Source organism: Aspergillus karnatakaensis (assembly GCF_047715665.1).
Source record: "Aspergillus karnatakaensis strain CBS 102800 unplaced genomic scaffold BJY04scaffold_99, whole genome shotgun sequence".
Lineage (NCBI taxonomy): Eukaryota > Fungi > Ascomycota > Eurotiomycetes > Eurotiales > Aspergillaceae > Aspergillus > Aspergillus karnatakaensis.
This window is the reverse complement of record NW_027395811.1, coordinates 12848-27350: the sequence shown is the minus strand read 5'-3', so window position 1 is coordinate 27350 and position 14503 is coordinate 12848. Positions and strand designations below refer to the sequence as shown.

Here is a 14503-nt window from a genome sequence, read left to right as displayed (position 1 = left end):
CCTAACTATCCACCAATAGAACTCGTAGTCGTCTACTGCTTAACAACCTCCTCAACAAGCCTCTTCACCCCCTCCGCACCCAACTCCTCAATTCCCAACAACTCATTATCTGTCTCCTCAAACAACCCCCCATTCCCCTCCCCCCAAATCGCCTTGAAAATAAACGGCATAATCGTCTCAGGCACCACCTCCCCCTTCTTAACCCTAACCAGCGCCTTCTCAACCTCGTCTTTCGTATCAGGCTCTGTCACCGTCCACCCGTCGGCACCAACAACCTCCTCCGCAATACCGAGGAGCTGCTTCAATGTCAACCTCGCCTCCGAAACACGCACGACGCGGTTCCTCGTTTCTTCTGGTTTACTCAAGATCCCCACAACCGCCTTTCCAACAGCCCCTAGAGTGGTGGTGCTATACAGCCGGTCCCCGCCATCATGTAGTGTCGCCGTTTTCTTAACTGGTGAGATCGGAAACCCAACCCTCAACCCCCAATCAAGGAAGGCAGAGTTATACACGATCGTATAAGAGATCTTCCCCTCCCCACTCAGTTTCTTAAGTAATTCCTGCGCGTCGATCTTAGGCGCGTACACAGGCGCCGCGCGGTTCTCGGCGTTGTCGAGATCAGAGCCGAATTCCGAGGGGAGGAACCGGGTTACACCGGCCGCGACGGCGGCGTGGATGAGGTTTGTTTGGGATTGACTAGCTGTTGGGGGGATTGTTGAGACGACTGCATCCTGGCCGGCTAGGGCGGTGGTGAGGGCGGAGATGGAGGTGTAGTCGACGGGGAGGGATTTGATGTTTGCTGGGAGAGAGGGAGGGGGGGAGTTCTGGCGGGTGAAGACGGTTATGGTGAAGGGGGAGGATGCGAGGGCGGAGAGGAGGGCGGGGCCGAGGTTGCCTGTGGCCTGGGCGGGTTTGTTAGTATTTAGAGATTAGAGATGCAAGGGGAGGATCAGAGGGAGGGGTGGCGTACACCAGCGAGGACGACGTTTTGGATGGCCATTGTTGGTAACTGACTAGGTAGTTGAGTTGAGTTGAATTTGTAGACTGGAAGTGAGAGGTTGAATGATTGAGAGATTGAATGAGGGAGCGGGAGGAGGGGTTATATAGCCGTTGATTGTGTGCTTGAGGTGATTCTGTACGACATAGAAACGATGGCGATATAGTTCGCAACAAAGAAGCTCCCGCTCGGCTCCCACTCTGCGCCCACTCCGTTCCAACTTCCAAGTGCCCACTCTCCCACTCGGCGCTGATGTCTAATCAGTCTGGTCGGCTTTGTGGGAGGCCTCGGATGTGTGGAACTGACTCGGAGGTAGTGGGCATTTGGCTCGGCATAGCTGCGCCAATCTAAGCAAGCAATGCTCCTTGCCGGTGGGCTTACCATCAGCCAACACCACCGGAACGCCTTATACCCACGCACCAATTATGTGCAAACTCGATTTCCAACCCAACGCAATTTCATCATCCCACCTGCACATCCCACCGGCATCCACCGGCAGCCCTCTATGAACAAGCACCATCTTCGCCATCCAGCCAGGTAAATCGCAATTTCGGAGCAAAGTGGACACCTCAATCACACCCATGCTCACCTGCGACCACCCCGGCTGCACCGCCCAGTACCGGCGCAAAGAACACCTCACCCGGCACGCCAGGAAGCACTATCCCACCGCGCCGAGGCTGACCTGCACGGAATGCAGCAAGACATTCGATCGGACGGATTCTCTCCGCCGGCATCAACAACTACATCGAAGAGAGCAAGGACAAGGACAAGCGGGGAGTTTGTTCCCGAGGACGTCAAAGGCATGCGACCAGTGCCATGCGAGCAAAACAAGATGTGACGGGCGGGACCCGTGTAATGTTTGTTCGAGGCGGGGGATAGCCTGCAGATACGATCGGGAGTCAAAGCGAGTATTACCTGGAGATACCCCCATGCAAATCGAAGCCAACAAGCCAGCGGAACCAACACCCGTACAACGCGGTGACCCGATCCATGATCTGATTCTGCAGCATGAGAATGACCTCCGTGAACGCGGCCTTCTTATGTCGCCGGAGATTGTGAGAGCGACGACGCAGCAGAGCGAAAGTGAACCCGGGGGCTCGGACATCGATCTCGATTACCATGTCGAGGTGTATTTCGATCACTTCCACTACCAGTGGCCGATGCTGCATTCGCATTCGTTCCGGCTGAGCAAGGAGCCGCAGATTCTTCTGCTGGCCGTCGTTATGATCGGGCTGTGGGTTACCGGCGATGGAGCGGCACGGTCGAGAGCGGAGAATATGCATGAGAAGTTGTTGGCTTTGTTAGAGAACCAGACGGTATGTATATCGGTCCATGAAGTGGGTTGTGCTAACTCAGTTCCAGGACACATGGCGTCTAAACAGCGCATTCGCGAATAAAGCCTGGCCGATGACAACATACCAAACGATCGTCTTGAACATAATATTCGCCGTTATCCGCGAAGCCAGTCAGAATATTATCAGCAGATGCACACACCTTCTCCGCGCCCTCACAACAACCTGTCTCACAGGCGGACTGTTCTCCTACCGCCGGATGCGCGCGCAGATCGAGCCGACAGACTCACTCGTCTTCACGTGGACATATCTCGAGGAGGTGAAACGACTCGCGCTAACAATCTTTAAACTGAACATGCATTTCAACACCGGGATGCTCTCGCCATCTGACCTGCAGTTTCCCCTACCCGGGAACGGGTACTTGTGGGACGCGCCGCGAAGTAAAGAGTTCTATCGGCGGTACCACGCACAGCTTGAATCCGGCACATTCATGGACAGCGGGCCGCTGGTCAGCGACATTATTCGGGATGTACGGAATGGGGGAAAGGGCATTGGGCTTCTGATGGAAGCGGATCCGTGGCTTGGGCTTGTAGCATTAGGGCAGGAGCAGGGAACGTTACATTAAGCTCAGCTGTAGTAAGGAGTTTAATCAAAAGCTGTCAGAATTTTTACTGTGATATAATGTAACCTTAATCAGTGATATAATCAAGCCATTGCATCATGGTTCGCATTGAATCCAGCCTGTATCAGCATAGGTCAACGCCATGCCGGGTTTGTAAGACAGGGTAAGCATCAGCCCACACGGCCATTGGTGAGAAAGGCTGCATCCCACCGGCCTGCCCGCCGGCTGTGCCTTAATAACGGGTTTAGAGCCTGGTGGAGTCGTTATAAATTCTTAGATGATGCGGTGGTAAAGCGAGGTCATAGTCGTTGCAAACTCATCTTGTTTTGAAGCTGTATGGTACATAGATGCTCGATATCGAAATGGAAGAGACACACAATCAACAGCTTTCATACGCACTCAAAATGGCCTTGTCGCATTTACTCCAACCTCCCAAAGCCGACGCACACGGCCGATGCCATCACCACCACCACACAGAGCGAGAGTGGCTGTCAGAGATGGAATCCTGGAACCAACTCGAATCCCTCCGCCACATGCTCTGCCAGCGCGATCCAGACCTGCCATTCAGCGAAGAACTCCTCGAGCAGATCGACGCAGTGATCACACACAAGAACAGCCACGCCCTCCTCACCTCCACCACCTCCATCCCCCCCAGCCTCGTGGTCAACCACACCAACAACCGCCGCACAAACATCTCCCTCTGGAAAGGCGACATCACCACTCTAACCCACATAACCGCCATCGTTAACGCCGCAAACTCCGCTCTCCTCGGCTGCTTCCAACCCTCACACAAATGCATCGACAACGTCATCCACTCCGCCGCCGGTCCTCGCCTCCGACAAGCATGCTCAAAACTCATGCGAGCCCAGGGCTACGAAGAGCCCGTCGGCCGCGCCAAAGTCACACCAGGCTTCAACCTCCCAGCTCCATACGTAATCCACACAGTCGGGCCGCAGCTACGCGCAAACCAGCATCCAGGCCCTAAAGACCGGACGCAGTTAAAAAACTGCTACATCTCCTGCCTCCGCGCCGCAGAGACCCTCCCACCACAACCAGACGGGCGCAAAGTCCTCGCCATCCCCTGCATCTCAACCGGCCTGTTCGCCTTCCCACCAGACCTAGCAGCCTGCATCGCCGTCGAGACCGTGGTGCAATACCTCTTCCAGAACCCACATACAACACTAACAGACATCATCTTCAACACCTTCCTCCAGCGGGACTTCACCCTGTACGAATCGAAAATCTCATCCCTGCCTCTCGACGACCTCTGCACGAAAGTCACAAAAGCCTCCTTATCCTCCCTATCCATCTCATCACCACCACTCCCCCTCCCAACCACCTCCCTAAAAACCGCCCAAACCTGGCTCGGCAAAGCAGACTACCTCCTCATAACCGCTGGCGCAGGCCTCTCTGCCGCAACAGGGCTAGACTATACCTCCCCGTCAATCTTTCAAACCCACTTCCCGGCGTTCCGCTCCCTAGGCCTGGAAAAACTCTACGACGTCTTCGGCTTCAAGGGGTGGAACTCTGACGCCCAGAAATGGGGATATTACGCCGCGCATCTGGATATGGTTCGGACATGGCCTTTGTCGCCTCTCTACGCTCAACTCCGCCACGTGGCGTCGCAATTCGGGGAGAGATGTTTCGTGCGGACGTCAAATGCAGATGGGTTTTTCGTGAAGAATGGATTTGATATTGAGCGAATATCGACGCCGCAGGGGAATTATGACTATCTCCAGTGTCTGCGGAGGTGTCGAGCGGACGCGGTGTTTTCGAGTTGGGGGTTTGTGGATGCTGCGATGCCATTCATCCATCCAGAAACTCAGGAGTTGATGGATGAGAGTCTCATCCCGGCTTGTAGATTCTGCGGCGGGGAGGTGACGCTCTGTGTGCGTGGGGGGTCGTATTTCAACGAGGCACCGTTCGAGCAGATGGAGCGGGCGTATGAACTCTTCCTCGAAGAGATCTTCTCGGATATGGAAACCAGAAGAAAAACCGGGGGAGTGCCCGTGAGAGCTGTGGTGTTGGAACTCGGTGTTGGGTTGAACACGCCTTCTGTGCTGCGGTGGGCGAATGAGGAGCTTGTTGAGAGTCTTCAGGGGCATGCTGGGGGTGAGGTTCGGTTGATCCGGGCGGGGATTGACGCTGCGGGGTGTGCGCCCTGGGAGATGGAGGAGGATGGGGTTGCGGTTGGGATTATGGGGGAGTTGGGGGGTGTGGTTGGGTTGCTTGCGGAGGGGTTATAGAGGATTCAGTCTGGACCTAACCTAATATAGGCTTATGATGACGATGCATGCAATCGTTTCTTATTCATAGTTCTGTTGAGGATGGAGGTTTGGATTGTATATAACAAATGGCATCATTTCCTCGGTTCGTCTCATCTGAAATCATCTCATCTGATCTTTTCCCGGTGAAGTGGTATGCACAACTGGTAGACTGATACTAACCTACCAATCGGCATTGAAAAGCGGCCTAATAGCAAACGCCTTCCCTGGGCTCGGGAACTCAACACAGGTATCATCGTTCTCAGGGAGGAAAGTGAAAACCGGCGTCTCCTGGCACTCCTCGTCAGGGTGGACCTTGATCTCAAACCCATCATTGGTGGTGGTCTGCCCCTTGAAGTACTGCAGGTCCTGGACGCCGAAGTTGGCGTAGTAGCAGGGGTTCGGGTTCAGGTAGAGGTTCACGCCGGGGTTCTCGCACGGGTAAGCCTGGCCGGGGAGACCGATGCCGAGGCCAAAGTCGGCGGGGACGGGGACGGAGGCGTTCTCGGGGATTTCGGTGATGGCGCCAGTTTGGTTGGAGAGAAGGTGGCCTTCGTAGTTGGCGATGTGCTCCTCTGAGGATTGTTAGTGGGGTGAGTATCTGGTGTGTAGAGGTAGGGTGGTACCGAGATTGATGGTGGTGGATTGGCTGGACACCCAGTTGCCGCGGCACTGGCACGTGAGGGCAGGGCCCTCAAGGACGCAGCTGTTGCAGGACTGGGCGTATTTGCCGCTGTATAGTGTTAGTTAGTAGAACAAGGAGGGTGTCTCTTGCCGAACGTACTCCACAACCCACTATAAACATGTCAGTAAGCGTGGCACTACTCTATGAGATGGCAGCTTACCTCGAGGTTAGCGTTGTTGTTGCTGAGCTTGTTGAACAGGAACACACTGCTGGTGATAGAGTCGCCGTTGCCGGTAGGGCAAGAAGCAACGAGCCAGTTCTGCCTGATCTCGATGTCGGTACACTCAGAGGTGAAGCCCTGGGCGGCGACAACAGCCGCGCCGGCAAGAGAAAGAAGAATAGAGCGGTACATTGTGAGAGAGAGAGTGTGTTAAAGGTCGACAGTTGACACAGCAGCAGCAATTCGAGGTATAGATGAACCTTATATACCCTCGAGCTATATACAAGCTAGTCCACGGTCAGTGAATCCACCACCGGCACACACCGAAGCCCATTTCGTTGTTACTCTGGAGACTGGAGCAGACCGCATCGACCACCGGAAATGCAATCAGGATACCATGACTCGAGTGGTTGAAACCAACAGCAGGGCGGCGGTGCAATTCGCCAGGTTAAAATGGTGGCTACGCTAGCAGGATTCTGCAACGGAGTCCGCCCCATCGGAGGATTCTGCAGACCCCTCATCATTTCTGCTCAGAGGGTCTGCGCAGTGCGAGGTGATCATGGTATTCATGATGCTCCAGCATGGGACATCCACTCTGGTCCACGACCGTACCCTACCATCCGACTCATACGGATCCCAGTATGTTTCCTGAAATATCAAAGGAACATTAGACGGCTGTCAACGGCCTGCAGAATGCCACCTCGCACGGAAATTGCGGGGAGGTGGCTGAGCCCAAGCATCCTTCCTTACGGTAGCCACGCCCGTATCCAATGGCTGCAGCACCAGCAATACGCCATGTCAAATCAGGCACACACGTTATAGTACCACCAGGTCGAATGTCGGCCAGACCCGCGACCGAATACGATGATCTGGGTGTAAGTTCTCACTTTTCGGCGGTTAGGAAGTCCGATGGATCACGGCTAAAAGCTACGACTAACTAAACGGGGGCCAAAAGCAGGTTTGACTGGCTAGCTCGCTATTACAAACAATTTGTTAAGCAGCTTCTCGCAACAAGCATCGGCTGTGCCGGATTTACCCACCTCTGGACTCCAGGCTCCAGTGGTCCCTGGGACGGAGTATACCCACAGGTGATAATCTTATCGATCACCAAGAGCTGCGATCAGCAAATCGCTCACACCCAAGACGGGGCTCGATTGCTGATCTTCTGTTAACAGATGCATAGTTTCAGAGACAGCAATGCTACACAACACATGGCATGACATCTCTTGGAACAATGCCAACGCAGGCAAGATCGTCAATTAGATTCGAAAAAGACGCCGAAAGCTCAAAATGCCGAGGATGCTGCAGGATTAATTAAACCTCCAACTCGTATTTACGTCTACAGTCGGCTTAATTGAGTCTATCCCGGTTCTGGAATGTGTTCGGAACTTTCGGCCCCAGCAATATGTTACTTGAGTCAATTTCCCACGGCTCGCACCGGCTAGCCACAGCTACAGATTTGGGGTTCGGGTTGAGAAGCTGGTCCTAAGTAATGTCGCCGAAGTCTGGTCTGCTAGGTATTCGGCAGGGGCCTCAAACGTTTATGCGCCAAGTTACGTAGTGGCAAGTGGCTTGGTCCTCGTGGGTTGGGCTCTTTGCATGGCGAGGGCATTGTGGTTCGATTCTGGATTGTTACAGTTAAGAGCGAGCAGTTGCGATTTTCTCAGCAAAATAGAATTGGTTATTATGCTATTCTGTTCATCGAAAAAGAAGCCGACAAGCCAGCTAGACATCGGCGCTGTGCGGATGAAGACACTTGAAGATGATCCAAGCCTCTTCCGTTATATTTGAAAAGGTGCCACGGCACCATATTAGCTCTGATACTGTCTACATAAGGTCTCACAGAGAGCTGGATGTGGATTATATAGCTGCAGTAATCATCCCTTCCATCGGTATTATTCCGTTTGACCCTGGGCCATACACATAGCAGCTTAGAGCGTGGTGCCACCAGGTTATAGAAGTGGTTTCTGCTAAGTTAAGGTATCGATAAACCAGCTTTCTGGACCAGAAACCAATCCAAACGGTGCGCCATACCTTACACTCCGTTACCAATGATATCCGCCGCTAGCTCAGCAAGAGCATAGACAGCAGCCTGAATATGCGCCGCAATTGGCGTCGGAATGACACTCGCATCTACGATGCGCAGATTCGAGACACCGAAAACCCGAAAATCTGAGTCGACGACTTTTCCCATCGAGCAGGTACCAGTGGGATGAAAGGTAGAACTATATCACATATCCGTCAGCATGACACGCTTTTCCAGAGTCAAGAACAGTAGGTAAAGGAAGCACATACGTAGCCGCATGACGAATCCGAGAATCAAGATACTCATCCGATGAGGTCAGAGATATCGGGTCAAAAGTATCAGGCGCCGTCTCGCTGTCGACGATCGATCTTCCAGTTTCTGTGTTTAGGAACAACCGGGCTATATTCTGCAGACCGACTCTCAATGCGTAGCAATCTGCTTGCGTGGATAGGTACTGCGGGTTAATGACTGGATCGCTCGCTGTATCTCTAGAGCTGATTGACACGGCGCCCGTTGATGTAGGGAGGAGATGCACGATTGTGGAGGCGATGTGTGTACCGTCTAGCGGAACGGTTGGGTCTGCTGGGCTGAATGCGGCGTATTGAACTAAGTGTTCTAGGACTGCACGTTCGGACTTTAGGATGGGGTGTTCAGATGATGGCGCTACGCCTTCATCTGCTGCTATAGCCTCCGCCAGACCCTCCTTCGGCACGTCAGTCTTGACAACCAAGTCAGTCGGGACACCGAGGGCAAATTCCGGTTGAGCAAACAGTGGGTTGCTCGAGCCCAGGGCGTATCCGGCCGACGGGTCTTTGAGCTTCCAGTATTGGGTGAGCATTAGGTGGTCGGAGAGGTTGCGGCCGACTTCATGGTTGTTTGCTATTATAGGGATGCCATGTCCTGAGAGAGTGGTTTCCGGTCCAATCCCAGAGAGCATCAGCAACTGGGGTGTTCTGTAGGAGCCGGCGGTGCAGATGATCTCTTTGCCGTAGTAGGATTTGCCCTCTGCGGTCTCGATGCCCTCTGCCTTTGGCACTCCGGTGGGGGCTTTATCAAACAGGATGCGCGCGACAAGGGTCTCGGTGAGCACGGTGACATTGTCCAAAGGATATGCAGAGCTAGCCAGCTGGCGCAGCCCATTCCGCCTATTCTCTGCTAGCTCGACGAGACCGTTTGGGCTTCCGGCGTTCCCATCTAGGTTCTCGCGAGGTTCGATTTGATTCTCGCGCCATGCTTTGATGATGATATCGCGAAGGGGGAAATTTCGTCCGGTCTATACCGCAGTGGCGACATGTACTGGTCCCTCGGCGCCGTGTTGCCCTGAGGTGACGTTGGGATCGTGGTAGTTTTCTGTTCGTATAAAGTACTCTAGCATGCGGTCGTAACTGTAGCGCTCATCACCGACTAGTTTCGCCCATAGGTCGAAGTCTCGACGGTCTCCTCGATCCCATCCTCCTAAGATGATCGTTAGGCAACATAGTTTCAATAGGCGGTTAACATTTCTCACAGAAGTTTATCGCGGTACTACCACCCAGGCACTTTCCCTCTGGATTGTTGACCTCACGCCCATTGAGCTCGTTCTGCGGCGTGGTCTTAAACCTCCAGTCTAATTCCGAACCCATCAAAAATGGCGTGTTGATCGCATGTGGGATCACAGTGTTATCAGCGACATTGGGACCAGCTTCTACCAAGAGGACTTTTGGCTTGCTTTTCGCTTGTGACAGGTGGCTTGCGAGGACAGATCCGGCGAGGCCTCCGCCGATGATGATGTAGTCGTAGTGCTCGGGCGTCGATTCGGAACTCATGGTTGGCTTGCTGAGTGAAATCATGAAGTGTTTGCCGTGCAGGAGTTACGGAAAAAGAGGCTGTAACTCGGGGGCAGCGGCTTTTATGTTAGGTCGAGGCTCTGTGGTATTAGCATATCGTTCATTGGTTAGAGTGACGAGCTGAGCTCTTTGTTTAGTTTACGGCATACTGTTTGAAGATGTTGGCAAAAACGTTTTTTTAGTGTAAGTGCTAGTACTTATCGTACTTACTACCTGTAGCTACTTACTGCCTTGCCTTAATATTTTCTAAATATTCCTTTCCTCCTTTTTTTATAATTATATAGCTATAAAGATACCGCGATTATTAATTAATCTTAAGCCTTATAAGGCAGAGATATTAGATTTATATTAAGCTAGTACTTTTACCCCTAATATTATAACTATCCTAGAAACTATATATAATATCTAAGTAAAAAAATATATAATAAGAGCATGCCTTAGCTTATAAAGTATCTAGAAAATTAATTATATAGTATAAAATAATATAGTTCTTTATATATAAATTAAGATTCTTTTATACTAGATTAGTTTTTTAGATTAGGAGATTTTTTAAGCTTTAAAAGTTAAAAAATATAATCTTAAACTAGTAATATTAAAGAATATATAATATTAATAAGGATTTTTTTACTAATATACTAATCTAGTTATAAATTAAGCTAAAATAAAAAAAAATCTTAAATTAGCTTTATATAAACCTTATAACTAGTTAAATTAAGGGATATAATATCTAAATATTATACTAGTATTTTAAGAACTAGGGGTTTTTTATTAGTAAATAAGTTAATTTAATCTTATATATTAGGCTATTCTAATTTTATATAAGGGATTATTTATTTATTATATATAAGTAGCTTATCCTAGCTACTATATAAAAATATTTTTAAGATTTCTAGTATTATTATAGGGCTTATATAACTTTTAAACCTAATTTTATATAATTTATTAATAGCTATCTTAAGCTTGCCTTATATAATATAAAGATATATATAATAATTAATACTTATTCTTACTATATTATATAAGTTTATATTAGTATTAGCTCTTATATAATAATTAGTATATTTTAATAATTTCTTAATATTCTAGCTATTATTAAGTAGCAGCCACAGCTTATATAATTAGATTAAAAAACTAGAATAATCTTATTAGCTAAGGTATAATATAAGCTTTAGTAGCTTTTTACTTTAAGCTTAGTATTTAAGACTATTATTTATATAATATAAGTATAGTAAACTAGTAAATTAAGGTATAATAGCTTTAATTAACCTAGGAACTCTTATTTTAATACTATATATATACTTCCTTATACTCTTAACCCTTTATATAAAGACTTATAGTCTAAAGAATACTTTTATATATTTTAGTATAAAAGTAAGTTCTTTATAAATATACTAAGTAATTAGATTACTTTATATATAATTTATATATCTTTTCTCTAGGTATAGATTTTATCCTTTATATAAACTTAGAACTAGTATAAAATTTAGAATTAGGTAAATTATCTATACCTAGTTCTAGGTAAGCTATATATAAACTACTATTACCTGCCTAATAATATATAAAATAAAAGTATTAGCTTTAATATAGATCTATTTAAATAATTTTAAAAAGATATTAAGAATTAAAATAAGGTTTAGCTATTTTTATTTTTACTTTTACTAATTATATAATAAATAATAATTAATATCTTTTTTCTAATATATATAATTAGATATAAACTTAGTTATTATAACTTTTTTATAATTTTTAGTAGTCTTTTATATAATTTTTATCTAGGGATTATACTCTAATACTATTTTATATAATATATCTTAATTTCTAGGCCCGGATTTAAGCTTATATTAAGTCTAGGTTTTAACTAATTTTTTAATTATTCTAACTACTAATTAAGGTATTTAATTAGGATTTATATATAAACCCTAATAAAAATAAGAAGCTAGAGCTTATATAAGAGGCTAAAATAAAATATAATCTTAATTAAGTAAGAGTACTAGAGGATTAGTATAGAAAATTTTATTATTTCTTTACTACTACTTTACTTATATAAAAAATATATATCTTACTATTATATACCCTAGATAGTAAAAGAAATCTATTCTATAAAAACTTTCTTTAATCTTTTTATCTAGAATATCTTATATAAAGCTAGAACTTATTTCTAATAAAGTAAAAATATTAGATCTTATTTTTTTTCCCTGCTAGGTTCCCTAAATCCTTAAAAATCTACTTATATCTTTATTTCTTTACTTTTAGCTAATTTAAATATTATACTAGTTAAGTAGAGTAATATTAGTAAAATTTTATTACTTATATAAAAATATTTTAGTTAAATAAGGGTATAAAAATATCCTGCAGCTTCTACCTTCTATACTAGAATATTAAGAATAATAATAGCCCTAAAATAATTAGCTATTTATTACTTTATATATCTAAATAATTTTTAAGCTTAATATTATTAATCTAATCTTAATTCTTATTATAGATATAATAAAAGCATATATTCAACCTGTCCCTATTAATTTACATAAATATTATATCCTAATATATTTACTCTAAGACCTCCTCCAGGAACTAGATATATATAAGTAGTAATTATTAAATACTTTTTACTTTACCTGCTAGGTAATAGGAATAAATCCTATTTATCTTTTAAAAATATATAATATATTATAGTTAGTAGTTAATTTTTTTATAAAACTTTAATCTTAAAAAGAGGATCTTTATAATAATCTAAAGAATAACTTATATATTTATAAATAAGGTATTTAAGTAAAGGAAAAAGCTTATAAAAGCTAAGTCCTTTATATAAGAGCTAGAGATTAAGTTAGAACTAAAAGTAGAGTTTTTTATATAAAAAAAGTATTTATTATCTTAAAAGCCTAAAAACTAGAGATTAAGTTAGAGCTAGAAAAAGAGTCCTTTATATAAAAAAAGTATTTATAAATACTAAAAATTAGGATATATAAGAAAATAAAAAGCCTAAAAAAACTTAGAAATCTTTAGAGGATCTTATTATAGGGATATTAAAAATATAGTAGAGATTAATAACCTAATCTTAGGGAAAAAAAAAAGAAAAAAAAAAGAGGAGGATAGTATTACTTATTATATAAGAAAGTACTAACTTATTTAACCTAAGGATATTAAGTACTCTGCTAAGTTTAGGATCCTTATATAATAGGCAGATACTTTAACGCCTGCTTTAACACTTACTTTAACACCTGCTTCAACGCCTGCTCTAACACCTGCCTGCCTGCTTTAACACCTGTATACTTGTTTTATTCTGCTTGTTCTACTTTATACAAAGGCCTTAACTACCTGCCTGCCTGCCTGCTTTAACACCTGCTCTAATACTTATATACTTGTTTTATTCTACTTGTTTTGTTCTACTTATTTTATTCTGCTTATTTTATTTTACTTGTTCTACTTTATACACAGGCCTTGTAAAGATAGAAAAGAAAAAGAATAAGGTTACTAAATATAAAGAAAGGTTATTAGCTTTATATAAAGGCCTAGTAAAAGGATTTAATAAGGTTATTATATAATTATATAGTTATATAGCTATAACTAAGTAATATAATATAGTATAATACTAAGTCTTCTTATTTTTTTCTTTTCTTTTCTTTTTCTTTTTCTTTTATTAACTATTATTATAACTATAACTATAATAGCGTATAATACCCCTATTTGTATTATTCCTAATTATTTCTTTATTAAAAGTACTTGCTTGTATAGATTAGATAGGATTTTTAATTTTTAGAATATTACTATTACTCTTATCTTTTCTTTTTAGATCTTTACTAAGGACGAGGCTCGCGGCTTTTTTACTTATATTAATACTTATATTATATAAAGATAATACTTGCCTAAGCTTAATATTAGGGGTTATAAATTATTTAGATACTTATATATTAATATTTAGAGGTTATTATTGGTTATACTTAGTTAAGATATCCTTTTTAATACTAGTAGAATTAAATAATATTAGCTTATATAATATTATAACTTATATATTAACACGCTATTTATTTAGTTTTAAAAAGAATAAATAATACTACCTTATAAATACTACTAGGGTTTTAGGAATTATCTAGTTTTTCCTAAATACTACTATATTTTAGGGGTATTTAGTAATTATTATACTAATTATAAATAATATAATAATATATTTTACTACTTTATCTAAGATTATAAGTATCCGCGTATAATATTAAGAAGTACTTATAATTTACTTTAAAATTAGCAAGAGTAGGTATTAGTTATAAACCTTAATCTAGATACTAGAGACTTTAAAAATCTAATTAATCTAAACCCTAAGAATAAGAATAATAAGGATTATCTAATCCTTTTCTAGATATATACGGCTTTCTTTTATTAGTATAGATAGAATATATATATATATATATTTTATTTTCCCTATACAAGTATAACCTAGTTATATAGGTTTAGGTATAATACCTAAGTATAGCTTATATTTTTTTTATAGTACTTAGGATAAGTAGCTAATTAGTAAAATTAAGTAAGCTTATATATATAATCTCTTTCTGCTAGTAGAATACTAGCGCTTACACTAAAAAGATGTTTTTGCTAACATTGTCGAACAGTATGCCGTAAGTTGTCAGATTTTAGTCAGG

At 43.5% G+C, this 14503-nt stretch overlaps 4 protein-coding genes across 4 annotated transcripts; 1 reads left to right on the top strand and 3 right to left on the bottom strand.

Moving 5' to 3' along the window:
- Positions 1-32: 32 nt before the first annotated feature.
- On the bottom strand, positions 33-1378 carry BJY04DRAFT_233391 (aromatic alcohol reductase; the record flags this gene model as incomplete). Its single annotated transcript, XM_073719965.1, has 2 exons — positions 971-1378; positions 33-902 (listed from the first exon to the last, which is right to left on the bottom strand). Exons 1-2 carry the CDS (start codon positions 998-1000, stop codon positions 33-35), a joined length of 900 nt encoding a protein of 299 aa, XP_073564507.1. The 5' UTR covers positions 1001-1378.
- A 200-nt stretch (positions 1379-1578) lies between these two features.
- BJY04DRAFT_211857 (uncharacterized protein) lies at positions 1579-5157 on the top strand (the record flags this gene model as incomplete). Its single annotated transcript, XM_073714459.1, has 3 exons — positions 1579-2313; positions 2360-2878; positions 3298-5157. The coding sequence occupies 3 exons, from the start codon at positions 1579-1581 to the stop codon at positions 5155-5157; spliced, it is 3114 nt and encodes a 1037-aa protein (XP_073564506.1).
- A 201-nt stretch (positions 5158-5358) lies between these two features.
- On the bottom strand, positions 5359-6212 carry BJY04DRAFT_224740 (CVNH domain-containing protein; the record flags this gene model as incomplete). Its single annotated transcript, XM_073718051.1, has 4 exons — positions 5359-5750; positions 5802-5908; positions 5960-5970; positions 6021-6212. The coding sequence occupies 4 exons, from the start codon at positions 6210-6212 to the stop codon at positions 5359-5361; spliced, it is 702 nt and encodes a 233-aa protein (XP_073564505.1).
- A 1843-nt stretch (positions 6213-8055) lies between these two features.
- BJY04DRAFT_233390 (GMC family oxidoreductase) lies at positions 8056-9851 on the bottom strand (the record flags this gene model as incomplete). Its single annotated transcript, XM_073719964.1, has 4 exons — positions 8056-8245; positions 8316-9268; positions 9326-9483; positions 9554-9851. The coding sequence occupies 4 exons, from the start codon at positions 9849-9851 to the stop codon at positions 8056-8058; spliced, it is 1599 nt and encodes a 532-aa protein (XP_073564504.1).
- Between the last annotated feature and the right edge of the window lie 4652 nt (positions 9852-14503).